The sequence below is a fragment of the Coffea eugenioides genome, chromosome 7 (assembly GCF_003713205.1).
Source record: "Coffea eugenioides isolate CCC68of chromosome 7, Ceug_1.0, whole genome shotgun sequence".
Classification (NCBI taxonomy): Eukaryota; Viridiplantae; Streptophyta; class Magnoliopsida; order Gentianales; family Rubiaceae; genus Coffea; species Coffea eugenioides.
The window spans coordinates 3304929-3332630 of NC_040041.1; the positions used below are offsets into that span (position 1 = coordinate 3304929).

The 27702-nt window shown below is 38.9% G+C and overlaps 1 protein-coding gene across 1 annotated transcript; it reads left to right on the forward strand.

Moving 5' to 3' along the window:
- On the forward strand, positions 1-27702 carry LOC113778048 (transformation/transcription domain-associated protein-like). The gene is made up of 35 exons (XM_027323300.1): positions 1-386; positions 498-1255; positions 2025-2150; positions 2235-2320; positions 2918-3026; positions 4678-4773; positions 4918-4980; positions 5087-5146; positions 6737-6805; positions 7827-7908; positions 8074-8126; positions 8204-8302; positions 8372-9604; positions 10396-11397; positions 11501-11836; positions 13073-13331; positions 13456-13678; positions 13768-14155; positions 15386-15535; positions 15640-15861; positions 15942-16163; positions 17846-18496; positions 19135-19395; positions 19489-19836; positions 20699-21111; positions 21192-21621; positions 22124-23419; positions 23608-23868; positions 23960-24250; positions 24329-24808; positions 24975-25406; positions 25666-25944; positions 26103-26654; positions 26749-26958; positions 27368-27702. The coding sequence occupies exons 1-35, from the start codon at positions 329-331 to the stop codon at positions 27485-27487; spliced, it is 11718 nt and encodes a 3905-aa protein (XP_027179101.1). The 5' UTR covers positions 1-328; the 3' UTR covers positions 27488-27702.

Here is a 27702-nt window from a genome sequence, read left to right on the forward strand (position 1 = left end):
CAAAATGCCCTTCGTGACGGAGGGAAACAAAACAACCGAGCACCGCCGTGCTTCCTCTTCTTCCGAATTTCCTGTTTGTCAGATCACTAATTGAATTCATCTAACCTAGTAATAACTCCCCTTTCATCATTAAGTTCGCTTTTCTGTATTCGCCCCGGTTAAAAACCCTCCACCTCCACTCAAACACTCTCTTAAAACCCCCGTTCCCTTCTTCCTCAGTCCCCTCTGTACAGTTTAATTTTCTTTCCCTCCCTCTAATTTTCGCTGCTCCTTACCCTGAGCCTAACTTATCAGTTTTACCGGAGGAATCGTTTTTTAATCGTCTACAATGAGTCCAGTTCAGAATTTCGAGCAACATTCTCACCACCTCGTCGAACCCGACCTCCGTATACTCTCTTCCCTGATGCCTTTATTTTGTAACTGTTTTTTTTTCTTTTACATGTAATTTATTGTTCAATTAATTTTTTTCTTTTTTGTTTGGTTGTTTCTGGGAGCAGCAATTAAGACGAGGTTACAGATGGCAATGGAGGTTCGGGATAGTTTGGAGATAACACATACGGGGGAGTATTTGAACTTTTTGAAGTGTTATTTTCGAGCATTTTCAGTAATTTTATATCATATTACGAAGCCGCAATTTACTGATAACCCTGAGCATAAGCTGAGAAATATTGTGGTTGAAATTCTGAACCGTTTGCCACATAGTGAGGTTTTAAGACCATTTGTTCAGGAGCTTCTTAAAGTGGCAATGCACGTGTTGACTACCGATAACGAAGAAAATGGCTTAATTTGTATTCGTATTATATTTGACTTGCTTAGGAATTTTAGGCCTACACTAGAGACTGAAGTTCAGCCCTTTTTAGATTTTGTTTGCAAGATTTATCAGAATTTTAGGGTTACTGTTAGTTACTTTTTCGAGAGCGGGGCTGTGGCAGTTCCCCCACCTGTTGCACCGGGGTCATTGGGGTCTGCATTGAGTGGGGATGATGGGAAGCCAATGGATGTTTCTGATCAAGTGGGCCCCTCAGGCGGGCATGTTACGCAAGGGCAGCTTAATCCTAGTACTAGGTCATTTAAGGTTGTTACAGAGAGCCCTTTGGTGGTGATGTTTCTGTTTCAGTTGTATAGCCGGCTTGTTCAGACAAATATTCCACATTTGTTGCCGCTAATGGTGGCTGCCATATCAGTTCCGGGGCCTGAGAAGGTTGCTCCTCATTTAAAGAATCACTTTACTGAGCTCAAGGGTGCACAGGTTAAGGTATGGAGTAGAAAATCTTGACATCAATTTTTTGGTTAATATCTGAAGTTGTTACCTGTACTTTTCCTTTTCGTCTTTTAGATATGGAAAACTTTGCTATTGTGAGGTGGTGTGTCCATGGGATCCTTTTTCGTTTTCAATTCTTTTTTGGGGGGTGGGGGCAATGGGAAGGTTGAACTCCCATAACGTCCCGTGACAAAGTCAGGCCACTATACTGTTTGAGAGACATTGAAAGACTCTGGAAAAGTCTATTTTTCTAATTCATGTGCATGTTCCAAATTGTACTGCAGTTGCAGTTGATTTAGGGGTATGCTGCTTGTTTACACGCATAAGCATATTGTTTGTCGTAGTTGGTGTTCCTGCTTGACCAACTGACAAAATTTTTAAGTTCTGTATACTAGACTGTATGATACTTGACCATCTTATGAAATTTACAGCTGAATGGACATATGGACATTCATCTTTTCTTTTTTTCTTGCTGTAATTCTCTTGATATTTGTTGCTAGGTTAGTTTGACACTATTAATCTAGTAGACACCAGTGAACTTTCTTTGCCACTGGTTCATGTACGTGGTATCATTGTTAAGCAAAGAATTGTGCTGTGGAGATTGTGAGTGGAAGGTTGGTACTGTGATGTGGAGTTTTAGCTACATGGTTATGAGAAGGGGGGGGGGGGACTTGAAGTACATATATGCTTGTCCCATATCTTTGAGATCATGTGGAATTGTTTACCATTTTTTCTTACTCCTTTGACTTGTATGTGTATGCAGACAGTTTCATTCTTAACTTACCTGCTGAAGAGTTTTGCTGATTATATTAGACCACATGAAGAAAGCATTTGCAAAAGCATTGTGAACCTGCTTGTCACGTGTTCTGATTCTGTTTCTATACGAAAGGTGAATGGTTTGTCGTACTTCATCTAATGCAGCCCCTTTAATTGTGTATACATATTTTTGACCAACAAAGCTTCTTGGCTGCAGGAATTGTTGGTAGCTCTAAAACATGTTCTTGGAACTGATTTTAAGCGGGGTTTGTTTCCTCTGATTGACACGCTATTGGAGGAAAGGTAAACATTTTACTTCTTATTTGATGTTGCATCCATATTTCTAAGGTTGTCAAGTCACTATCCCCTTGTCTTGACAAACCAGAAAAAATATCATTATTTTCTCTATCTGGTTTGGTCTGATATGTACTGCATTCTGTACTATATTGCTGATTTTGTGTATTCTGTAAGGCCCTGAATTTGTTGTATGCAGTGTAGACGATATAGCTCGGTAAACTGCTTGGCATGCCTTAATTCTTCCCAAAACCTTAATTAATGCTTGAGTCTAGTAGTGCTCATCAGCGTGTATTTAGATCTATTAATTGATGAAATAAAGCTTTTGTTACATCATTTCTCTCCATATGTGGTGCTTTGTGGGTGAGTCATTCTTTCTGTTAGCTTTTAGAGGTCCCACTATTATGTGATCAATCTTTTGTGAAAAAAATATTTGGCCTTTGTAGACTGAATGCGTGAATTACTTCCTGATGCATGCATCTTTTAGTTGCTTGTTTTCTCAAATCTATTGGTTTGTTACAAGTAAAAGGGTAATTAATCAATTTGCTCTTTTGCTTTGGAAGTCATTCTCACCTCTGAGATTTATGTTGCCATGAATTGTATCAGGGTCCTTGTTGGAACCGGGAGAGCATGCTTTGAGACTTTAAGGCCTTTGGCCTACAGTTTACTGGCAGAGATTGTTCATCATGTTAGGGGAGATCTTTCTTTGTCTCAGGTATGATCAGAGTAATGTTGGTTTATCATTTTCTTAGAAACAGTAGCGTAAATTTCTTTGAGTGATTTTGGGAAGTTGGTGTTGGTTGTAATGCAACTTCCTTTCTGCTGGCTTTATGACTATTCATCATACAAGAAGCTTGCCCTGCAGAAAGTTTGTGGGTTAAGGACCATGTTGTCAGTGGTTTTTTTTTGGGGGGGAATAGTTGCTGTATTGATGTGCCTTTTTGCTGGCATTGTTAGGAAGTGTTATGATGTTGATCCGTATTCTGATATTCTATTCTTTGTGCGGGTCTGTGAGTGCCCAAAGTTGTACATTGACCCTATAGGATAAAGATAGTTGGATTGAGCAGAAACTTGTTAAAACAGAGTGTGATGGAAAATATCTGATTTTTTCTCTTTCTCCTTACTATCACTTCCTCTTGACTTAAGAGTATGTTTAGAAGACAACTGCATTTGAAATTTGTCTGGGGACATAGCAAGGATTCTGGATAAATAATGGTGCAAAATGTCAATGATAAGGCTAATGTCTCATGAGTACTGAAACTGCATTTCTTGCTAGCACGGCAGCTAAGTTGTGGGCTCAGTTTTTGAGGAAAGAGTTTAAGCTTTTCCAAGGAGCTTTGTGAGATGAAACCTTTTTGAGGTTAACAAGTTATGAGGTTGTCCAGCATTGGAAGGCTGTGTAACCTCAGATGGGCATGTCTAGGACCAATGAGCATGTGTTCCCATTTTAGCACATTTGGGGTTGAGATGAAGTATGATGAAGGGGATCGGACAAACAGGGGTGAGGAGCAGCTCAGATTCTCAGTTGAAGATGTTGGCAGAACCCTTTTCTAGAGGACTGCAAAAGCTGAAAATCATTTGCTTGGTCAGCTTTTCAAGTGCTTCCGGTTGGAGCATAGAAAATCTCTTTGAGCAAAGTTCATTTTGATGTCTGTGCACTTGTTTTGGTGTTTGAACACCACGAACTTCTGATTACTTTTAATGAGAGCAAAAGTTTTTTTATCATATCAGATGATACTGGGACGTTATTCCTTTGCTGGAAAATTGAACATGGGATTTAGTTGTCCTCTTCCTAAAAAAAGTTTTGCCTGAGATTTTTTCTTTGAGTGTCCATGAACTTTCTATGAGACTAAGCACTACAGGATTATCTGGTGTGCAACTTGGGTTGTATTGGATGTTCTTTGTAGTATTTCATCAATAGTGCCCCAATATGAGCAATTGAGGTTTGCGCAAATCCTGATTTTGGACAAATAAGCCAATTTACCTTTAAATTATTAGTATTTGGAAGCAATTTATTTGGAGATGTGGAAAAAAGGTTGATTGTCCAAGTTACTTGGAAAATAACTTTTTTTTATGTTAAATAATTTAAACCCAAAACGTGGGTACTCAATCTAGACCTGGTGTCATTTTGTTTGAACTAACAAGTTTTGGCAACAGCACTTTTTCTTATAGGATTGATTATACATTTACTTACAGTTCTCACAGTGTAATTGTCATGGCATTCATGATTGATTTGTAGTCTATGGATCCTTACATGCAGTCGTAATTTGTTCCAGCCTGTGGTATCATATGAACTGTGACCACGTGTCTCCGGAACTTGGACAATGTTTTCCAATAATTGATCCATTGATTTCCTTGTGGTGCAGTTATCGAGGATCATTTACTTGTTCTCAAGTAACATGCATGATGCTTCATTGTCACTCAGCATTCATACTACGTGTGCTCGCTTGATGTTAAATCTGGTAGAACTTCTAATCAACTCTCTTAGAAAGATTATTATTTCTTTTATCGAGCAAAATATTTTCTCAATACTAAAGCCTTGATAATGTGAGTTTGCAACTGCTCTTCTGATGATATGTATAATTGTCCTCTTTTTCTGATTGTAGGTAGAGCCAATTTTTGAGAAAGGCGTTGACCAGCCATCGATGGACGAAGCACGGATTTTATTGGTTAGAAACCCATTCAACCAGTTTGCTATTTCACACACACACCCACACAAAAGTGTATGAGTTATATTTCCAGAATTGGAATAAATTATGGTTCTCTTCCATTTAGGGTCGAATTTTGGATGCTTTTGTTGGAAAATTTAATACTTTCAAGCGCACTATTCCCCAGGTATTAGAACTTTCACATACTTTTCAACATTTAGTTCCTCTTAAATCATATTTAGAAAAGTATGTGCTAAACTATCTGAGCATTTCCAACTTTTTGCTAGTTTCTCTGTTCCTCTATTGGTTGGCTGGTCACATCTTTGCTGAATTGATTCAGGTGGTGCTGCTGGCGTAGGTTTTGGTTTTATGATGTATGACTAAAACAACCATGTAATATAGACTGAAAGAGTTGCTGTTATCAGGCTAATACAGCCATGTTAAACATTGACCAATTAATTGCAATTTGATTTCTGCTATAAAATCCAATACTTTTACTTTGAAATGGGCTTTCTAGTAGCCTGTGTCTTGTTAAGAATTGTAAACCAATTGCATGATCTGCACGCTACCTGCATAAAAGAACCTGATGGAAGTGATGGTCCTCCTTTTAGATGACTTATGACATCGATAAACATCTGGTTCAGCATTACCTAGAGTAATCTGTAGTTTGAGAAAAAGGAGAGCCTTTTCAACCAATAATCTTTCTGAATGTGAATGGAAAACCATCTCCAACTTTGTGAGAGATAATCTAAAATTCAAGGTACTACACTTCTGATTTGAACTACACAATTTAATTAGAAAAGCATCTCAAAGTTTGCAAGAAATGATTTGTAGTACAAGCACTTGTAAGATGAACTGCTCACCTCTATAATATAGGTACTTGCTTTAGCATGTATTACATGGAGGTGAAACATGTCGCTCTATGAAAAATTTGTAATTTATCAATTCATTCGGTTTCTAGAGGCTCTAAAAGATTGTTCATTGTGCAGTATTCTTATCATGTCATTGATATTTTTTAACCGACTTTGTCCCCCAAAATTTAGATTTGCTGGAAATTTTTGGCCCCGTGCGCTGATGAATGCTTAAGTTCTTCATCAAAATGTGCTCTTGTTTTCCCCCTCAAGTTTATACATATGCAAATTATTTTGATCACTGCCATTTCTCATAAATTGAATTTGTTGCTCCAAAATACTCCCACTGTCCCAAAAAGTTTGTCACTTTTTTGGGAACAGAGCCTTTTGTGAATAGTAAAGAAAAAGAATAAATAAACTCCTAAACTCGCTAAAATGGCCATTATTGGGCTGCCCAAACCTTGTACAAAGTAAAGCATTTATGCTGCCCAAATTGTGTCTGCCGTCAAGTCAAAGTGTGGACCCCATACATTTAATTAAAGGTACCAACCCACTTATTGTTGTGTGCTGCATGCACAAAACCAGTTGGTGCATACTGTTGACACACTGCCTTAATGCATGCATAATTTTTGATAAATTTTGTTGGACCCACACATATAATTGTAGTACTTTGAGGATAAAAACGGAAGGAGGAGAAAATTTCACTTGCTATTTTTGGTAACATGACATAATTTTGGGATAGATCAAAAAGGAAAGTTTGACACTTTCAATGGGATGGAGGGAGCACGTTTTATTTGTTTAAAAGTTCGGTGCTGGTTATATATGCCTTTACCATTTTCCATTTGATTTTACAAAGTCGTTTGCTTTGCTATTACGTGTAATATGACTTTTGGTTATTTACTTTTCTGTTTTCTTGTGGGCAATAGCTACTGGAAGAGGGAGAAGATGGGAAGAATAGGTCAACTTTAAGGTCAAAATTAGAACTTCCAGTCCAGGTACTTTGAGAACTTTACTCTTCTGTAATGAAATTCTGCTTCTAATTTTTTCTGTTTTTGGGTGATATGCTCATAGGCCTTTTGCTATGATTTTGCGGAATGTTGTCTAATATTATGATTAATAATAAAAATTAGGAAAAAGAATTGTCAGATGATCTACTTTATGACCGTCTTTCTCTAGAAGCTAATGATTGCAGTTGCAGAGAAGTAGTCTGGTGTAGTTCTAATCCTGTGATTTTTCGATTATATTGGTTATTTCTTCGTTACCGTAATGGTTTTGAACGAGTTGTGTACCACCAGTAGCAAGTCCACATAGATGAGGCCACATCCAGGAGAAGGTTTAAGTAACCCCAAGAGGGGATAAATATTGTGCAAAAATTGTCAAGCTAATTTGGACATGTTCAAGTATGGGATAGTGGAACTCACTATGAGTGCGTCTCATGAAGTTGCAAAACGAATATGGATACTCGTGGATTAAAGGAGGGACTGTTTTGGATCGAGTTAAAAGTGGAACAAGATTATAAATAGGACCCTGAGTAAATGGCTGTCAAGTTTAGTGGATACCTGTCTACAGCTACAATTCTTCCTTTTGGAGTATAATTTAACTGTATTTTGGCCATTTTGATTAATTTCCAAAGAGGGCCTACGAGTCACTGAAAGACTAATTTCCGATCAGAAGCTGCATGCACGTGGAGTATAAGAATTTTAACAACAGTAAAAAGCAGTCCCATGCAGAAGTACTTTCTGCGATGTTTTTTGCAAATGCTTTCCTGATCTTCAACAGAGCTTACAGCACTGTTTCTGGATTTTCAAGTCTTACATTTCATAAATCAGAGGTTTCCTTGCTTTGATGTTGACATACTTTTGCCATATAATGTTAAAACTGGGTATGCATTTGACTGCCTTGCCTGCATATTGACTGCATGCATCATGACATGTAAACTCTCTGTTGTATCTGTATTTCTATATTTCCCTTTTGAATTAACACTGCCTGCTTTTGATCACTTGTCATACTTTGCAGGCAGTGCTAAATCTGCAAGTTCCTGTGGAGCACTCCAAGGAAGTTAGTGATTGTAAGCATCTGATTAAAACATTGGTCATGGGTAATTGCCTTCTCCATTCTTTACACTTCAAATTCAGTTGACTATTTTGAATTATTGAAAATTTGATACCTAATGTATGATTTTTTTATTTTTATTTTTTAAAATGAGTTCCTCTTTGTTTGCTGATTGCTTATTTTGTATTATGGGATTTTGTTGCTATTCCAGGAATGAAGACCATTATTTGGAGCATCACTCATGCACATCTACCCCGATCACAGGTTTTTCACGTCTCTTCCTTTATAATTCATTTCTATCATCGGTTAGTTTTATATCAGGTAACCTTTTGTCGTTTTAGGTTTCACCATCAACACATGGGACATCATCTCAAATTCTTGCTTCTGCAACATCAGGTTCATCAGTACCACAGCCCTTCAAAGGGATGAGAGAAGATGAGGTACCATCCTTATTATGAAGTTTGCCTAGTCATTCTTTTGCTAGGATGTTCTTACTCAATTTTCTACAGGTGTGGAAAGCTTCTGGCGTATTGAAGAGTGGTGTGCATTGCTTGGCTCTGTTCAAGGAGAAGGAAGAGGAAAGGGAAATGATTAATCTCTTTTCCCAAATTCTGGCTATTATGGAACCCCGAGATTTGATGGACATGTTCTCCTTGTGCATGCCTGAGCTGTTTGAGTGCATGATTTCAAATACTCAGCTGGTCCACATCTTTTCAACCCTTCTGCAGTCAGCTAAGGTTTTTCGGCCATTTTCAGATGTTTTGGTGAATTTCCTTGTGACTAGTAAACTTGATGTTCTGAAGCAGCCAGATTCACCTGCAGCAAAACTTGTTTTGCATCTTTTCCGCTTCTTATTTGGTGCTGTTGCAAAGGCCCCTTCGGACTGCGAACGCATTTTACAGCCTCATGTGCCTGTTATAATGGAATCTTGCATGAAAAATGCAACTGAGGTTGAGAAACCAATTGGTTACTTGCAACTTCTTAGAACAATGTTTCATGCACTTGCGGGTGGCAAGTTTGAACTTCTTCTCCGAGACTTGGTTCCTATGCTGCTACCCTGCTTAAATATGCTGTTGGCTATGCTTGAAGGACCTACCGGTGAAGACATGAGGGAACTTCTTCTGGAACTCTGTCTAACTCTGCCTGCAAGGTTAAGCTCATTGTTACCTCATCTGCCTCGCCTTATGAAGCCTCTGGTGATGTGTCTAAAAGGAAGTGATGACCTAGTTAGTCTTGGTTTAAGGACACTTGAGTTCTGGATTGATAGTTTGAATCCTGATTTCTTAGAGCCGAGTATGGCGAATGTTATGTCTGAGGTGATTTTGGCATTATGGTCTCATTTGAGACCAGCACCCTATCCTTGGGGTGGAAAATCATTGCAACTTCTTGGTAAATTGGGTGGTCGTAATAGACGTTTTCTCAAAGAACCTCTTGCACTTGAATGCAAGGAGAATCCAGAGCATGGACTTAGATTAATTCTTACATTTGAACCCTCCACACCTTTTTTGGTTCCACTTGATCGTTGCATAAATCTTGCTGTGGCTGCTGTCATGAACAAAAATGGTGGGGTGGATCCGTTTTACCGAAAGCAGGCTCTAAAGTTTGTCTGTGTATGCTTGTCATCTCAACTTAATTTGCCAGGGATTGTTACTGATGAGGGATCAACATCTAGGCAGTTGTCAACTCTCTTAGTTTCATCTGTTGACCCATCTTGGAGAAGATCTGAGACAGTAGAAATGAAGGTTGGTTGTGTGGTTGATTGTCTGTGTCACAGTACCTTACTGGTTGATTCTATTATTCCACACCTGTTGTACGGACGTTTTTCCCTGTTGCTTTATAGCTTCATTGACTGATTAAATTTTCCTTCTGATACTTGCATGAGTTGTAATACCAATTTTTTTTTTTTTTTGGGATTTATTGCTAGCCTTACTTCTCACTATGACTGCTGAGTAGTGGCACTCAGTAATACGTATGCTACAAGACCTTATCCAAGTACTCGCTTACATGTTTACCCATCATGGCACAGCTTTTCATGAGCATATGTAGTCTTCTGGTTATTTTTTGACCTTTCAAATGGTTACAGTTCTAAGCTTGCTGCTTCTCACCACTGCTTCCCTTCTTGTCGTAATTGCAATTTTAGTCTTTTTTACTCTTTTCTTTTTATCGCTGTTTGTGTTATTATAGGAGTGGTGAAAATTAGGATGAACTTTTTTTGGTTAATCAGTTTACTTTCAAACATGCAAAGTAGTGAAAGCTATCATAATTTTGCAGTTTTTATCTTTAACACAAGTCTCCTGATGATATTTTGTACTTTTTACGCAGTTCCCGACTGATTTCCATTTTTAAAATGGATTTGTTCTCATCTTAGTAAAATAAGTGCTTCTTTGTTTCAATGACCAATGAGAATTAATCCAAAAATGAAGCTTGATGTGTTTTACTTGCCTTGAATTTGTGCTTTCATAAATTTTGTTGCTGAGTGGTTCTGAACATTTTACGGCAATAATCTCTGCTACATTCCAATCTATTTATGTAGGCTGACTTGGGTGTCAAGACGAAGACCCAACTCATGGCCGAGAAATCTGTCTTTAAGATTCTCTTGATGACCATCATTGCTGCAAATGCTGAACCTGATTTGCATAATGCTAATGATGACTTTGTTCTCCATGTTTGCCGACATTTTGCCATGATATTCCACATAGACAATTCTCTGACACATACATCAATTGGTGCCTCTTCACTTGGTGGTCCTCTTCTTGCTCCCAGCTCCAGTATTAGTTCAAAATCAAGAAATACTGGACCTTCTAACCTGAAAGAGTTGGACCCATTAATATTCTTGGATGCTTTGGTAGATGTACTGGCAGATGAAAATAGACTACATGCTAAAGCAGCTCTAGATGCTCTGAACATATTTGCTGAGACACTTCTGTTTCTTGCTCGCTCAAAGCATTCAGAGATTTTAATTTCAAGAGGTGGTCCTGGCACCCCTATGGTTGTTTCTAGTCCATCAATGAGTCCTGTGTATTCACCACCTCCAAGTGTACGTGTTCCAGTTTTTGAGCAACTCCTGCCACGGCTTTTACATTGTTGCTATGGCAGTACTTGGCAATCACAAATTGGAGGAGTTATTGGCCTTGGTGCCATGGTTGGGAAGGTTACTGTTGAAATTTTATGCCATTTTCAAGTACGGATTGTTCGGGGGCTAGTATATGTTCTCAAAAGGCTTCCTATCTATGCATCAAAAGAGCAGGAAGAAACCAATCAGGTGCTAACCCAAATTCTTCGCGTGGTGAATAATGTTGATGAGGCAAACAGTGAAGCACGCAAACAAAGTTTCCAAGGAGTTGTTGAATACCTAGCATCTGAGCTGTTCAATGCAAACTCATCCATTAATGTAAGAAAGATCGTGCAGTCTTGTTTGGCACTTCTGGCAAGTAGGACAGGCAGTGAGGTTTCTGAGTTACTTGAACCTTTGTACCAACCTTTGCTTCAGCCTCTTATCTTGCGCCCTCTTCGGTCAAAAACTGTTGACCAACAAGTAAGTTCTTGTTGTGTTTGTTTTCTTGCATTTGTTGTTTGTTGTTCATTACAGAAGAAACAACATAAGATTTATTTTGTGGTCTGTTTTATACAATTCCTAGGTTGGGACGGTCACAGCTTTGAATTTCTGCCTAGCTTTGAGGCCTCCTCTGCTTAAGTTGACTCAGGAGCTAGTCAATTTCCTGCAAGAGGCTTTGCAAATTGCTGAAGCTGATGAAACTGTGTGGGTTGTGAAATTTATGAACCCAAAGGTGGCCTCATCATTGAATAAGCTACGGACGGCTTGCATTGAACTGCTGTGTACTGCTATGGCGTGGACAGATTTTAAAACACAGAATCATTCTGAATTGCGTGCAAAAATCATTTCTATGTTTTTCAAATCTCTAACAAGTCGGACACCTGAAATTGTAGCTGTTGCAAAGGAAGGTCTAAGACAGGTCTGTTGAATTTCTTTTCCGTTTGTTGTCTTCACTTTTTCTTCTGGGCTGTACTCTATAATTCAGACACATAGCATTATTACCCCAGACCTGACCTAGATCTAAGTCTCTTGTCTGATTCTGTCTTTTGAGGCTTTAGACCCTAGCTCAGCAGGGCACCTGTGTTAAGGGGTCTGGAATTTCTTTGAAAAACATTTTCCTATGTCTAGTATTATGAAACATTTCTGTGTCACCACCTGTACTTGCAATTTTCTGTTCTTTTCCTAGATTCACAAATTCAATTACTGTCAATCCACATGGTTTGGACTTTCCCCGTTGAAGTTTTAAATTTTTTCAAAATTTGAGGTCTTGCCTTTATAATCTCCCGGCATAATTTCTACTTTCCAGAAATAGAAACTCTAAACACAAATAGTTGCCTAGCTTTAAGAATTGTGGATTCACATCTTCTCCACTTGCTTTTCAAATTCAATTAACCATTTATGAGTGGTTTCCTGTAATTTTATTTTCTCTTTAAGTTGATTATTATTTACTCTTTATTAAACCCTGTGACCAGCAAATTAGGTCATTTAGTTTTAATCTGGGCTGAAAGCAGGGTATATTTTTCAATTAATTTTTATTCATGCCAAACCAAATCCAGACATACATTTTGAAGGGAAATTCTATATTTTGATGTGTGTTTGTTATTTTAATTTTTTTGATTATTTCAATGGGTGATGGTGATATGTGACTTGACTAAATTGTGTTTCTTTGATTTCTAAAAGTATGTTAGCATAATTTTGTCAATAGTTTTCCTCAAAGCTCAGGTGTCTTAAATTTTCTTTTAGCCCTCATTGAGCTTTAAAGTTGCTCCTGACTGCATATGATGCATTCTGATCAATTGTTATTGAATTCCTTATTCCATAGCATTAGTGGTTAATAGTTGCATTGAAATCTGTTTGACTATTGCGCGTCTGCCTGCAGTGCCTTAAAGCACTAAGACTAGGAATCTCTTGCCTACACATCTCCACCTGCACATTTTTCTGATGAAAGATGTTGTGATTTGCACATATTTACTAGTTTATGCTGAGTTAGGTTTTATTTTTACATCCCTAGTAGTTAATGATGCTACACAAGCGCATGCATGTTACAATGCCTAATCGTCATGCTTAATAGGGTTGGTTCTTAAATAAACTCTGCTATTTGATGTCATAAAAGTTACCATCCAGCAATTTAATAGTTGTTAATAACCTTTTGTAGGTTATACTTCAGCAAAGAATGCCTAAAGAACTTCTGCAAAGCAGCCTGAGGCCTATCTTAGTTAATTTGGCACATACAAAAAATTTGAGCATGCCTCTTCTGCAAGGGCTGGCCCGTCTGCTTGAGCTTTTGTCCAACTGGTTCAATGTAACTTTAGGCGGTAAATTGTTGGAGCATCTGAAAAAATGGTTAGAACCTGAAAAGCTTGCGCAGACTCAGAAGTCTTGGAAGGCTGGTGAAGAACCTAAAATTGCTGCTGGCAAGTCATATAGCCTGGAATTCCTTTTATCGGTGTCTGATTCATTAAGCGCATGTTAGCATATACTGTTGTTTGTCTAGATGAACTTATATTTTTTTCGTTTTGTTGGTGAATTTTCTTGCAGCAATTATTGAGCTTTTCCACCTGCTTCCTTCAGCTGCTGGGAAATTCCTTGATGAGCTTGTAACTTTGACTATTGATTTGGAAGGTGCCCTTCCACCAGGGCAGTTCTATAGCGAGATTAACAGTCCTTATCGCCTTCCTCTCACTAAGTTTCTAAATCGATACCCAGCTGCAGCTGTTGATTATTTTCTTTCTCGGTTATGTCAACCCAAATACTTCCGCAGGTAATATTTGTTTTGCAGATCAAGAATTCTTGGTGTACTTTTAGGTTATACCGCTGATTGCTTTTTATTCTATAATTTGTGCCTTTTAGGTTTATGTATATCATACGGTCGGATGCTGGCCAACCCTTGAGAGAAGAACTTGCTAAGTCACCTGAAAAGATAATAGCAAGTGCATTTCCTGAATTTTTACCCAAATCTGATGCATCAACAGCCCAGGGATCTTTTAACCATCCCACCACTGTGGGGAGCGACGAATCACTTGGCAATAAACCTGAGAGTTTAATTCCGATTTCTACCAGCACTAGTGGATTGGCAGATGCTTATTTCCAGGGTCTTGCTTTGATCAAGACTTTGGTTAAACTGATGCCTAGCTGGTTGCAGAGTAATCGGGTTGTTTTCGACACATTAGTTCTTCTGTGGAAGTCACCAGCAAGAATTTCACGGTTACAAAACGAGCAGGAGTTGAATTTGGTGCAAGTAAGTTTACTGCTAATCTGAAAGTTCATAGCCTAAAATTTCTTGCCTAAAATGAAAATGAGCAGAATTTCAGATATCTGTTTCATGGTTGGAAAGTTATCTGTCTTGATTTTGACATGACCAGGATAACCATACTTTATGATTGATGTATCTGTTGGTGCTGCCAGTGACAAATCATTTATATGATGTCTGATGTGTTGATTTGTAGTGTTCTTATGTTGTTGTAGTCATGGTTTTTTCCTGCCTCCTTGCAATGTTTATTTTTTCCTGGGGTTAGGTTAAGTGTACCTCTTTGCTATCACTTATACTTCTCATATCATTTTTGTTCTGTCACTAGTTTTCAATCTACATCATACCTAGGGTCTCTTTTTCCTTACGTGTGGGGAGAGGGTTGATTTAATGGTCGAGGAAGAATCTTGGCCTCTCTAATCTCTATTGTGAAGTCAAAAGGAGAAAAAGCAGGTAAAAAGGTTTCAGATAATTATGATGCCATGAACACTTAAGGCTTCTCCGACCTTTTCTTGTGGGATTGGTTGCTTTGCTTGAACTTAAACTTTATGCTGTGTCATGCACCATCAGCCCAGCATTTGAATGGACATATCTGTGTGCGATTATCAGATTTGTAAGTTGTTGAATGTTCTTCCTGTCTTTTTTGAATGTACATATCTACGGCTTCAAGTTTGAAAGGTGCAATTGTTTTCTGATGTTGGTGGGCTAATTGTTGTGCCTTTCAACTCTCCTGACTTGGAGGTCTTTATGATACAACTGTCTTGTGCTTGTATGACAAGATTTTTCCAAATCTGTGGCCAAGTTTTTATTAATTGGCAATAGCTGCAGTTCACCTAAATGGTTTTAATCCCTCCCTCACTAGTCAACCTCGACAAATTTGGAATTCAGGGAAGGTAAATGGGTGTAGTTGCGGAAGGATTAATAAATGTCTGTCACTTCCTCTCTCTCTCTCTCTCTATATATATATATATATATATAACACAAGCACAACGCTTTTTTTTTTTTTTGCGGAGAGGAGGTGTAATGCCATCATGGACAGAGCTACCAATGATATGATTTATCCTTTGCCTACTGAGTTCTTATGTTTTGCATTGGATGATGTCATCATGAACTGCCAACTGCTCCTTGAATCCTCTCTCTCTTTGGTGGATGAGAAGGTAAAGATGTGTTATTTTGTGGTGAACTTGCTAACTCATTTTCGCACGGTTTTGTTGCATACAGGTTAAAGAAAGCAAATGGCTGGTCAAGTGCTTCCTGAATTACTTCAGACATGACAAAAACGAAGTCAATGTTTTGTTTGACATTCTTTCCATTTTTCTTTTCCGTACTCGAATAGACTTCACCTTCCTGAAGGAGTTTTATATAATTGAGGTATGTTAAAATTGCTGTCATGTTTATATTTTTTAGCATAATGTTTTACAATTTTAATTCTTAGTGTGCTCTGTTTAAATACAAAGTAGCAATCTGTGGTTTAGGTTGCCGAGGGTTATTCTCCAAACTTGAAGAAAACTCTGCTCCTGCATTTCCTAAATCTTTTCCAATCAAAGCAACTAGCTCTTGATCATTTGGTGATTGTCATGCAAATGCTCATTCTTCCAATGTTAGCCCATGCCTTCCAGAATGGCCAGACCTGGGATGTTGTTGACACTACTATTGTTAAGACAATAGTAGACAAGCTTCTTGACCCTCCAGAAGAGGTAATCCTTTAATGCAGTGCTGCCTCAGTGCTTCACCACATTTTCGTTCTCTTCGTAGTTAATTTCTGTGTCTTCTGTAGGTTTCTGCTGATTATGACGAGCCCTTGAGGATAGAGCTTCTGCAGCTCGCCACTTTACTTCTCAAGTATCTCCAGACTGACCTTGTTCATCACAGAAAGGAGCTTATCAAATTTGGGTGGAATCACCTCAAGCGTGAGGATAGTGCTAGTAAGCAGTGGGCCTTTGTCAATGTCTGCCACTTCTTGGAAGCGTATCAAGCGCCCGAGAAAATCATACTGCAGGTAGCTTTATAACCAAATTGCCATGATGTCAAGATCATTACAGCAGAATACTGTCTTACTATTGACTACTTAATGTCATCTGACTGGCATGGCTAGTTTATAGTTTGCTTGATGATAGTGGTTTTGCAACTGGTGGCATTATCTAAGACACAAATTAAATCTCTTTCTCTAAATATGTAGACACTATAATATTGAGAATAATATAAAACGATGGCAAATATGATAAGCATAATATCTTCAAGGTGATCCTACTAACTTGAATAGTGTTTTTTAAACTCTCTATGCTTAATCGGTATGGCCTAAACTGGGTTTTGTTTTGGTTTTTCTTTTCCTTTTCTGCTGGGAGTTCTAGATAGGAGGGAACAAAGCAGACTTCTGGAGAGCTTTTCTGTTCACACATACCCTTCTAATAACGTCAGATATTTGTAATCTATGAGCATTTCTCTCTCTTTCTTGGCTTTTTCTGTTTCATCTTCTTCTTCGTTTTTTTTTTAATTAACTGCATTTGAGTATCAATCTGTACATGATCTCTAATTGCTTTCTCCAATGCCTTCATGTTCAAAGCTTGCTATTAAGTTGTTAATCGTGTTCTAGGCGTTTCTTCTTTTCTAATTTTAGGATTAAATGGGGGTGCCTTATTTTTTCTTACATGAGAACATGATGCAGTCCTTTTAGCTGAAATTGGTAGTGAAAGATGGGGTGACCTTAGGTTTGTCACTGGCGTGAGGATTCCAGTCAGAGTGATGATTTCTTTTTCCTGATGTGGATCTAGCATATTAGATCGCTGTCCTTGTTATTTTCAAGTGGTGCTTTGAATTCTCACTGTGGCCTTTTCAAACACACATTGTTTTACGAGATAGTAAGTTTCATGGATATATGTATATTTTTTGAGAACGATTATCATGAATACCGCTCAGTATATTTTGGGGAATGCTTTAATTAATAATTTGGGCTTTGTTTGGATTAGCAGTTTTTGGGGGTGTTTTTGAAAAAATTTACTATAGCAATGCATATGAAAAACTTTAATATAGATGTTGTGGTGCATTTGGAGGTGTTTTTGGGGGATATTCTGGGATATATTTTGGGTATTTTTATAGTTTAAAACTTTTTTGGGTACTTTTTAAAAAAACTCACCACCATCACCCACTGCCACTACCAGCCTCTCTCTCCTCCCCTTCTTCCTCCTTCCTCATCCCCTCCCCTTCCTCCCCCCCCCCCAACCCCAACCTCCCTCCCCTCCAGAAGCTGCAACCTTCCAGTCGTGACCAGAAGCTGTGACCTAATGGCAAACAGAGGGCGTGGCCAGATCTGGGTGCGGCCTTCCAGTCGCGACCAGAAGGCCGCAATGGGGAGGGCCGGAGGGGAGATCTAGGGTGGTGGGGGAGGGAGGAATGGGAGGGGAGGAGGGAGAAAAAGAAGGTGAGGAAGAGGGAGGAAGAATGAGAGGGGGGGGAGAGAGGAAGAGGAAGGAGGAGGGGGAGGAGAGGGTGGTGGTGGGTGGGTGGGTGGTTTTTTTATTTGTTGTTTATTTTTTTTGATTAGTTGTATTTGAAATGTGCATGGATAGTTGTTTTTGGGAGTCTATTACTGTGGCATTGTATATGAAAAACTTGTTTTTGAAGAAACTTGTGTATGTAAAGCTTGGTTTTGCATTGGAAATAACAAGCTGAACACAATTTCAGGTATTTGTAGCACTTCTGAGGACCTGCCAGCCAGAGAATAAGATGTTGGTAAAACAAGCACTTGATATACTAATGCCAGCACTTCCTCGAAGATTACCGCTTGGTGACTCTCGTATGCCAATTTGGATACGTTATACAAAGAAGATTCTTGTTGAGGAAGGTCACTCAATTCCTAACCTCATACATATATTCCAGCTGATTGTACGCCATTCAGATCTGTTCTACAGCTGCAGAGCGCAATTCGTGCCTCAGATGGTAAATTCTTTAAGTCGCCTTGGTTTGCCATATAATACTTCGGCTGAGAACAGGCGTCTTGCCATTGAACTTGCTGGATTGGTTGTCAATTGGGAAAAACAAAGGCAAAGTGAAATGAAAACTGCTGCGGCTTCAGGTGGTGGTCAGAATAATGATGTATTCAACCAAATTACTGCTAGTGGTGATCCAGCAACTGCCATTGATGGATCAACTTTCTCTGAAGATCCAACTAAGCGAATAAAGGTTGAACCGGGTCTGCAATCGCTTGGTGTCATGTCACCTGGTGGTGTCTCTTCTATCCCTAACATAGAAACCCCAGGGTCTTCTGGACAGCCAGATGAAGAATTCAAGCCAAATGCAGCAATGGAGGAAATGATCATCAATTTTCTAATAAGAGTATGGCTCTTTTTCAGTTTAGTGTTTTTCAGTTTATTATTTTCTAGGTTAGTGTTCACAACAGAACTTGGATGCTATCTGATAAATTTTAGCTTTTTCATCCATTTTCAGTTTGAAGAATATGATTAACAATCCCAAGGTTTATTCACATTTATTAATAGATAATCACCTGGCTCACAAAATACTAGTATTTCCTTGATTTTTGACATTAACTGCATTTTTTTCCTGCTTATCTGTCCTCCTTTGAGCTGCATATCTTGTTATCCAACTAAGGGTATAGTAGATATCAGATGTACCTTGTTTTGCTGGAAGATGTTTCTAGTGCCTTTAGTATTGAAGCTGAAATTTCATGGTTTCCTTGTATCCATCATATCTGAATTGCTCATTTCTGGCTTTATTCCGCATGGATTGTAAATTTGTACCACCTACTAAGTATTTATGTTTGATCAGCTGCCCACATTGGTTTACATACAGTGCAACATCTATGTAATTTCTGGTCTTAATTTTTTACTTTAATGCCCTTGTACTACTCGAAAGTTTTTCTGTGGTCCTAACTAGCATACGTGATTATTTATTGATTACTTCTAGTTATGAGCACTTTGGGTTGATAAATAATATCGTGGGGTTGTTGTCATCAGGTCGCATTGGTGATAGAACCAAAGGAAAAAGAAGCAAGTCTCATGTACAAACAAGCTTTAGAGCTGCTATCACAAGCATTGGAGGTGTGGCCAAATGCAAATGTTAAATTCAATTATTTGGAGAAGTTGCTAAGTAGTATTCCACCTTCGCAATCAAAGGATCCATCCACAGCTCTTGCCCAGGGCCTTGATGTGATGAATAAGGTTTTGGAAAAGCAACCACATTTGTTCATCCGGAATAATATCAACCAGATTTCCCAAGTATGTGCCTTGGCCTAAATTCTTTTTCCAGTTGCATGTCCTCTATCAAGTGTCATTTATATTTACTATTTATTGGCACATTTTCTCTGGCAGATATTAGAACCATGTTTCAGGTATAAGATGCTAGATGCTGGGAAATCATTGTGCTCTCTTTTGAAGATGGTTTCCTCTGCATTTCCTCCAGAGATGCCCAGTACTCCGCAGGATGTTAAGATGCTGTATCAAAAGGTGGAAGAGCTTGTACAAAAGCACCTTGCTGCAATTGCGGCTCCTCAAACATCAGGAGAAGACATCTCAGCTAGCATGATTAGCTTTGTCCTCTATATCATTAAAACTTTAACAGAAGTGCAGAAAAACTTTATTGACCCTTCGAATTTGGTTCGTGTACTTCAGCGCCTGGCACGCGATATGGCAGCGGCAACTGGTTCTTATGTAAGACAGGTACAGCCCTGCTTAATGATTTATATTTACCTTGTCTGTTCGGTTATCTGTTTTGCCTACCTACATTGTCTGTTTTAGTTACTCTGAATCCATGAACCGAAACATTTTGCCATCATCTGATAAGCTGAGGCTGTCAAAGCCATGGCCCCTTTAAAATACACCCAAAAAAAAAAAAAGAAGAATACGTGTTCTAGTGCATAAAAAACACAGAGAAAGAAGGTCAAGCATCAAAGCTTCTTAGGTGAGTTGGACTAGTGGAACAGATAAGGGAGATTGTTGACTGGTGTTGGGTGAAAAAATCCTGTGGAAAGAAAGAAGGAACAGGCTATCAGTAGGCTAAGGTTTTCTTTTCGCACTTTGTCTTATCTCAGTAACTCCATGCTTTGCTGGAGCTGCATTGGTGCTTTTCCAGTTCTATTCTATTTGTTGGTGTTTTTGTTGGGCTGGAAAAGTTGGTTTTTCTAAGAAGTAGATAAATTTTCGCAAGTAAAAGAGAGACATTGCTCTGTCTGCGTCTCTCTGGGAATTGGTGTCAGCCTTCTAACACTAAAAAGGGATTATATCTATGTTCTTGTTCTAAGAGATTGCGCAGGAATTGTAGAATTCATGCGGCATTAAAGACTGGTGAACTTTTGTTCATCCTAATTGTTCAAAATGTGCTGGTTTTCAAAGTCACTTATTCGGAATGTTGGTTCTAAAGAAATTTAAAATTTCAAAGGAGGCAATTAATTTGACAAAATTCAGATCAGCCTTACTTATTATTCTATGTCAGGGATTTTCAATTGTCCTCTAAAATAGTAATTTGGAGCATATCTCCAGTTTATGCTGTAAGATTCTTTGGACATTCCTGTCTGATTTCCAGGGTCAGAAAGCAGATGCAGATTCTGCGGTCACTTCTTCTCGCCAAGGTGCTGATGTTGGAGTAGTTATTGCTAATCTGACATCTGTCCTCAAACTGATAAGCGAAAGGGTCATGCTTATTCCAGAATGCAAGCGTTCTGTAACTCAAATTCTGAACTCCTTGCTCTCTGAAAAGGGGACCGATCCTTCTGTGCTTCTCTGCATATTGGATGTAATAAAAGGATGGATAGAAGATGATTTTAACAAACCTGGAATGCCAACCACGTCATGTAATTTCCTTACTGCTAAGGAAGTGGTTACTTTCCTTCAGAAGCTTTCACAGGTTGACAAGCAGAACTTTTCAGTCACTGCTGTAGAGGAATGGGACAAGAAATATCTTGACCTTCTTTACGGACTTTGTGCAGACTCCAATAAGTAAGTAAATCCTTATTTATTTATTTGTTGTTGTTCTCGTAAGGTATGTGGACAATCATACTATCAATCTTGACTTTCAGATACTCTCTTTCACTAAGACAAGAAGTGTTTCAGAAAGTGGAGAGGCAATTTTTGCTTGGTTTACGTGCAAAAGATCCTGAAATGAGAATGAAGTTCTTCTCTCTTTATCATGAATCTCTTGGGAAAACATTGTTTGTGAGACTACAATACATTATCCAAAATCAGGACTGGGAGGCATTAAGTGATGTCTTCTGGCTCAAACAAGGTCTAGATCTTCTTTTGGCCATTTTGGTTGAGGATAAACCTATTACACTGGCTCCAAACTCTGCCAAAATCCCCCCACTTATGATGTCAAGTGCTGTTCCGGATTGTAGTGCGGTACAACCAATGGTTACTGATATCCCAGAAGGTTCAGATGAGGCATCTCTAACATTTGATGGCCTTGTCCTAAAGCAATCACGGTTCCTAAGTCAAATGAGCAAGCTTCAGGTATTTATGTTTGTCTCCTTTCCTTGTGAGATGGCCTTCCAACAGGCGGTTGTCTTCTTTAACATTATATCAAGCACTCATCTTGCAGAAATCTTCATCCGCACAATTGTTTAGTCTAACTTGTTTGATCCAAGCAGGTATAAATTGGAGAAATTGTGTTCTGTTGAAGACTATGGCCAGAGTTAATCATCATATTATGTAACTTAAGGCATGTTTAGGGTTTTCTACTTAATATGTGATAAAGGAATGGTGTTTTCATTTGATGATCTAGTTTGTTACAGTTGAGACAAAAACCTTGGTTAGGTGGTATTGTATTGACTACTGATTCCTCTGTGAGAATTTATCTCTGCTTGTGTCAACATTTTTCTGTCTCCAAAATTCTGTTGTCATTTTGCTTTGTAGCAGCTGTCTTCATTCTTGAGTTATATACATTGATACCACTAGCAGCTAGGCATAAAGTTTTCCTTTACCACATTTTTCTCATTTTACTCCTTTTTTGTAGGTTGCAGATCTTATTATTCCTCTCAGAGAGTTGGCTCATACAGATGCCAATGTTGCATATCATCTGTGGGTGTTAGTATTTCCTATTGTCTGGGTTACGTTGCAAAAGGATGAACAGGTAGCTCTTGCTAAGCCAATGATAAATCTCTTGTCAAAAGATTATCATAAAAAACAGCAGGGGCACAGGCCAAATGTTGTGCAAGCTCTTTTAGAAGGCCTTCAGCTGAGCCATCCTCAACCTCGTATGCCTAGCGAACTCATTAAATATATTGGGAAAACTTACAATGCTTGGCATATTGCACTTGCACTGCTGGAAAGTCATGTAATGTTGTTCTTGAATGACACAAAGTGCTCTGAGTCTCTGGCTGAGCTCTATCGTTTACTCAATGAGGAAGATATGAGGTGCGGATTGTGGAAAAAGCGGTCGGTTACAGCAGAAACTAGGTCTGGGCTTTCGCTTGTACAGCATGGTTACTGGCAGCGGGCCCAAAGTCTCTTCTATCAGGCAATGGTCAAGGCAACTCAAGGTACTTACAACAACACAGTGCCTAAAGCTGAGATGTGTCTTTGGGAAGAGCAGTGGCTGTGTTGTGCTAGTCAACTCAGTCAATGGGATGTGCTGGTAGAGTTTGGCAAACTAATTGAGAATTATGAGATATTGCTTGATAATCTCTGGAAGCAGCCTGATTGGACTTATTTAAAAGATAGTGTTTTTCCAAAAGCTCAGGTAGAAGAAACTCCCAAACTTCGTATAATCCAGGCTTACTTTGCTCTTCACGAGAAGAACACAAATGGTGTAGCAGAAGCTGAAAATATTGTGGGCAAGGGTGTTGATCTTGCTTTGGAACAATGGTGGCAATTACCTGAGATGTCTATTCATGCAAGAATTCCTCTATTGCAGCAATTTCAGCAACTAGTCGAAGTTCAAGAATCAGCAAGGATAATCGTAGACATTGCCAATGGAAACAAGCTTTCCGGGAATTCTGTTGGTGTACATGGTGGCTTATATGCAGATTTGAAGGATATTCTAGAGACCTGGAGGCTTAGAACACCAGATGAGTGGGATAATATGTCTGTCTGGTACGATCTCCTTCAATGGAGGAACGAAATGTACAATGCAGTGATTGATGCATTTAAGGATTTGAGCTCCACAAACTCACAGCTGCATCACCTTGGTTACCGTGACAAGGCTTGGAATGTCAATAAGCTTGCCCACATGGCCCGTAAACAGGGGCTGCATGATGTTTGTGTATCCATACTGGAGAAAATGTATGGACACTCCACCATGGAAGTTCAGGTAGTATAAATCTTCACAGGATATAGTTTTGTTTAGCAAATTTTTGTCTCTATGCTTTTATGTTCCTGGAGATGGCATTTAGAAATACTATAGTGTAGTTCTTTTACACTGGTTTCTTAATTTTATGCATGCAGGAGGCCTTAAAATTTACGTGCTGTCTCACTGGTTTCTCAATTTTATGCTTGCAGGAGGCCTTTGTGAAAATTAGGGAACAAGCCAAGGCTTTTTTAGAAATGAAGGGAGAGCTTACTAGTGGGCTTAATTTGATCAACAGCACTAATCTGGAATATTTTCCAGTTAAGCATAAAGCTGAAATATTTCGTATTAAGGGAGATTTTTTGTTGAAACTGAATGATTGCGAAGGTGCTAATGTTGCATATTCACATGCCATAAGCCTTTTCAAGAACTTGCCAAAAGGGTGGATTAGTTGGGGAAATTATTGTGACATGGTACGCATCTCCTTGATTGATTCATAAATCTGATTCTGGTTCATATCTATACTAGTTGAATCTTTAGTTGCTGATGCTGTGAATTTCTCAGGCTTACAGAGAAACACATGAAGAGATGTGGCTGGAATATGCTGTGAGCTGCTTTCTTCAAGGCATAAAATTTGGAATTCCTAATTCTAGAAGCCATCTAGCTCGTGTTTTATATCTTCTCAGTTTTGACACTCCCAATGAACCTGTGGGAAGAGCATTAGACAAGTACTTGGAGCAAATACCTCACTGGGTGTGGCTTTCTTGGATTCCACAACTGTTACTTTCCTTGCAAAGAACTGAAGCTCCACACTGCAAACTTGTTTTGCTAAAAGTTGCCACTGTCTTTCCTCAGGTAAATATTAGGTTGATTTTGGATAGGTAAGTGATTCTTATTTTCCTCAACAATATTTTGACTGGCTTTAAATGTTAGGCTTTGTATTACTGGCTGCGCACATATCTGCTTGAGCGTCGTGATGTCGCAAACAAATCTGAATATGGTAGAATAACTATGGCTCAGCAAAGAATGCAGCAAAATGCATCTGGTCCTGGTACATCTGGTTCAATTGGCTTGGTTGATGGAAATGCAAGAGTGGCTGGTCAGGGTGGAGGTCAGTTGGCATCTGATAATCAGCTTCATCAGGTAAATCAGTCTGGTGGAGGTGTTGGATCTCATGAAGGAAGTAACACTCAGGTGCAAGAACCTGAAAGGTCAGCAGCTGTTGAAGGGAACATGCCTGGGACTGACCAATCATTACATCAGAGTTCATCATCAAATGATGCTGGTCAGAATGCATTAAGGCGTAATGGTGCTTTGAGTTTGGTTGCTTCTGCTGCGAGTGCTTTCGATGCTGCAAAAGACATAATGGAGACCCTGCGGAGTAAACACACTAATCTGGCTAGTGAACTTGAGGTACTTATTTTGACCTTTCCTGTTAGACGTTCATTTCTTTAATCATCTTTTGGCTTTTTCTTTTTTCTTTTTTGAGAAATATGCAGGTTTCTCTGCTGTTGTCTCTCTTTAGTGAATTTACCATAAAATAGAAAAGGCTGTTGATCTTGTAATATTTTCCTTGCAGATTTTGCTCACAGAAATTGGTTCACGGTTTGTTACCTTGCCTGAAGAAAGACTACTGGCAGTCGTTAATGCTCTCCTTCACCGTTGTTACAAGTATCCTACTGCTACTACTGCTGAAGTTCCACAATCTCTTAAGAAGGAGCTTTCTGGTGTTTGCCGAGCCTGCTTTTCAGCAGACGCTGTAAACAAGCATGTAGAATTTGTGAGAGAGTACAAGCAGGAGTTTGAACGTGATCTTGATCCAGAAAGTACGGCAACATTTCCTGCCACCCTTTCTGAATTGACTGAACGACTGAAACACTGGAAAAATATCCTCCAGAGCAATGTTGAGGATCGATTTCCGGCTGTTTTGAAGCTGGAGGACGAGAGCAGGGTGTTAAGGGACTTTCATGTAGTTGATGTGGAAGTTCCAGGGCAGTATTTTACTGATCAGGTATGAACCTGCATACATGGCACGTGGAATGGTTGTTTTACACAACCTACAGCAGTGTATTCTAGTTTTGAACTGCTAGCTGTTATCTGAAGAAGAGACTTATGCTTCTATTCTTTTATATGTTAGCTCTGTCAAATTTAGCTTCATGTTGCTCTTTTTGAGGAAGTCATATTTGAAGTTTAATGAGGGAGAAGCTTATACTTGTATGATTTGTTGATTACCTTCTCTCTCACTCTCTCTCGCTCTCTCTCTCTCATAGGAGGTGGCACCTGATCATACAGTAAAGCTAGACAGAGTGGGAGCAGATATTCCAATTGTGAGAAGGCATGGCAGCAGTTTCCGGAGGTTGACTCTTATAGGTTCTGATGGCTCTCAGCGTCATTTTATTGTTCAGACATCATTGACTCCTAATGCTAGAAGTGATGAACGTATCTTGCAACTTTTCCGTGTTATGAACCGAATGTTTGATAAGCACAAGGAGTCGAGACGTCGCCACATATGCATTCACACACCTATAATAATACCTGTGTGGTCACAGGTGATGATCTTTGATGAAATTTCTGTTGTTGATTCTCTTTCTCTTGCTGTTACTTCAATAGCACATGGTATTTTAATTGAAAATCAGAATTGATTATTTTGACCTGATTGTAGTTCTTTTAGCTTTAAAATAATAACATCTCTCATTTTCTGATGTAGGTCCGAATGGTGGAAGATGATTTGATGTACAGCACCTTCCTTGAGGTATATGAGAACTATTGTGCAAGGAATGACAGAGAGGCAGACCACCCTATTACCTACTTCAAAGAGCAACTGAACCAAGCTATATCTGGCCAGATATCAGCGGAAGCTGTAGTTGATCTTCGCCTTCAAGCTTATAATGATATTACAAAAACTCATGTTCCTGATAGCATATTCTCGCAGTATATGTACAAGACTTTATTGAACGGAAACCACTTGTGGGCTTTCAAAAAGCAATTTGCTATCCAGTTGGCTCTTTCAAGCTTCATGTCTTTCATGCTTCAAATTGGGGGAAGGTCTCCCAACAAGATATTGTTTGCTAAGAACACTGGGAAAATATTCCAGACTGATTTTCACCCAGCATATGATGCAAATGGTATGATTGAGTTCAATGAACCAGTACCCTTCCGCTTGACAAGGAACTTGCAAGCATTCTTCTCCCATTTTGGCGTGGAAGGCCTTATTGTCTCTGCCATGTCTGCAGCTGCACAAGCTGTCATCTCACCGAAAGTGAGTTTTTCAATCTAAAGTTATTTTAGTTTCAGTTGAAAACTCAATATATTTTTGAGTGCTGATTATATGTTGTCTGGAGTATTTTTTGCAGCAAAGTCAGCACTTGTGGCATCATCTTGCAATGTTTTTCCGTGACGAACTGTTATCTTGGTCTTGGAGAAAACCGCTGGGGATGCATTTAGGTCCGATGGTTGGTGGAGGTGGTCTGAACCCTGTTGACTTGAAACAGAAAATTATCACGAATGTTGAGAATGTGATTGGCCGGATCAATGGAATAGCCCCACAGTACGTCTCTGAAGAGGTATGCTTTTTCCTGCTCATGCTGTGTCCCCTGCTGTTGCTATCTCATGCAGCCCGCTTTTGACGTGTATTTGATGCTATTTTATCTAAATACATGTAGCTTTCCCCCTCAATCCCTGGGTCAGAATTCATAATTGGGCTAATAAAAATGATCTTCATTTTCAACTGCTATTGTGACTGTCTTCATACGACTAATTTGGGGCTCTCTCTTATTTATCACAATTAATTAAAAAAGAAAAAGTACTGGAGCCGTCTCTTGCCAACATTATTTTTAACAGTGTACAACAGTTTTGAGTGAATGAAGTGATGCCTGCTTTTTTGTTCCAAAGTCTCTTTGGGCACATGCCAATTTTTTCCATTGACTTGGCCATGAGATTGACCTGGTTGTGTTTTAAATGTTATTCCGTTAGGAGGAGAATGGTGTAGATCCTCCACAATCAGTCCAGAGAGGTGTGGCTGAGTTAGTTGAAGCTGCCTTGACACCAAGGAATCTGTGCATGATGGATCCAACATGGCATCCTTGGTTCTGAGTAGTTGAAGATTTGTAAATTTAGCTGTCTTATGTACATGGAGGAAGCTTGATGTAGTGTAGCTTCTCGAGATTATCATGTAAATATTGCTAGCAACTCTCAGTATATGGTGATTATCGTGCAGAATAGCATTATATATTTTTTGCTAGACTCTATATTGGAAATAACCGGTTATCTTTTGGGGAATAGCATTATTATATGTTTATTTAGCTCAA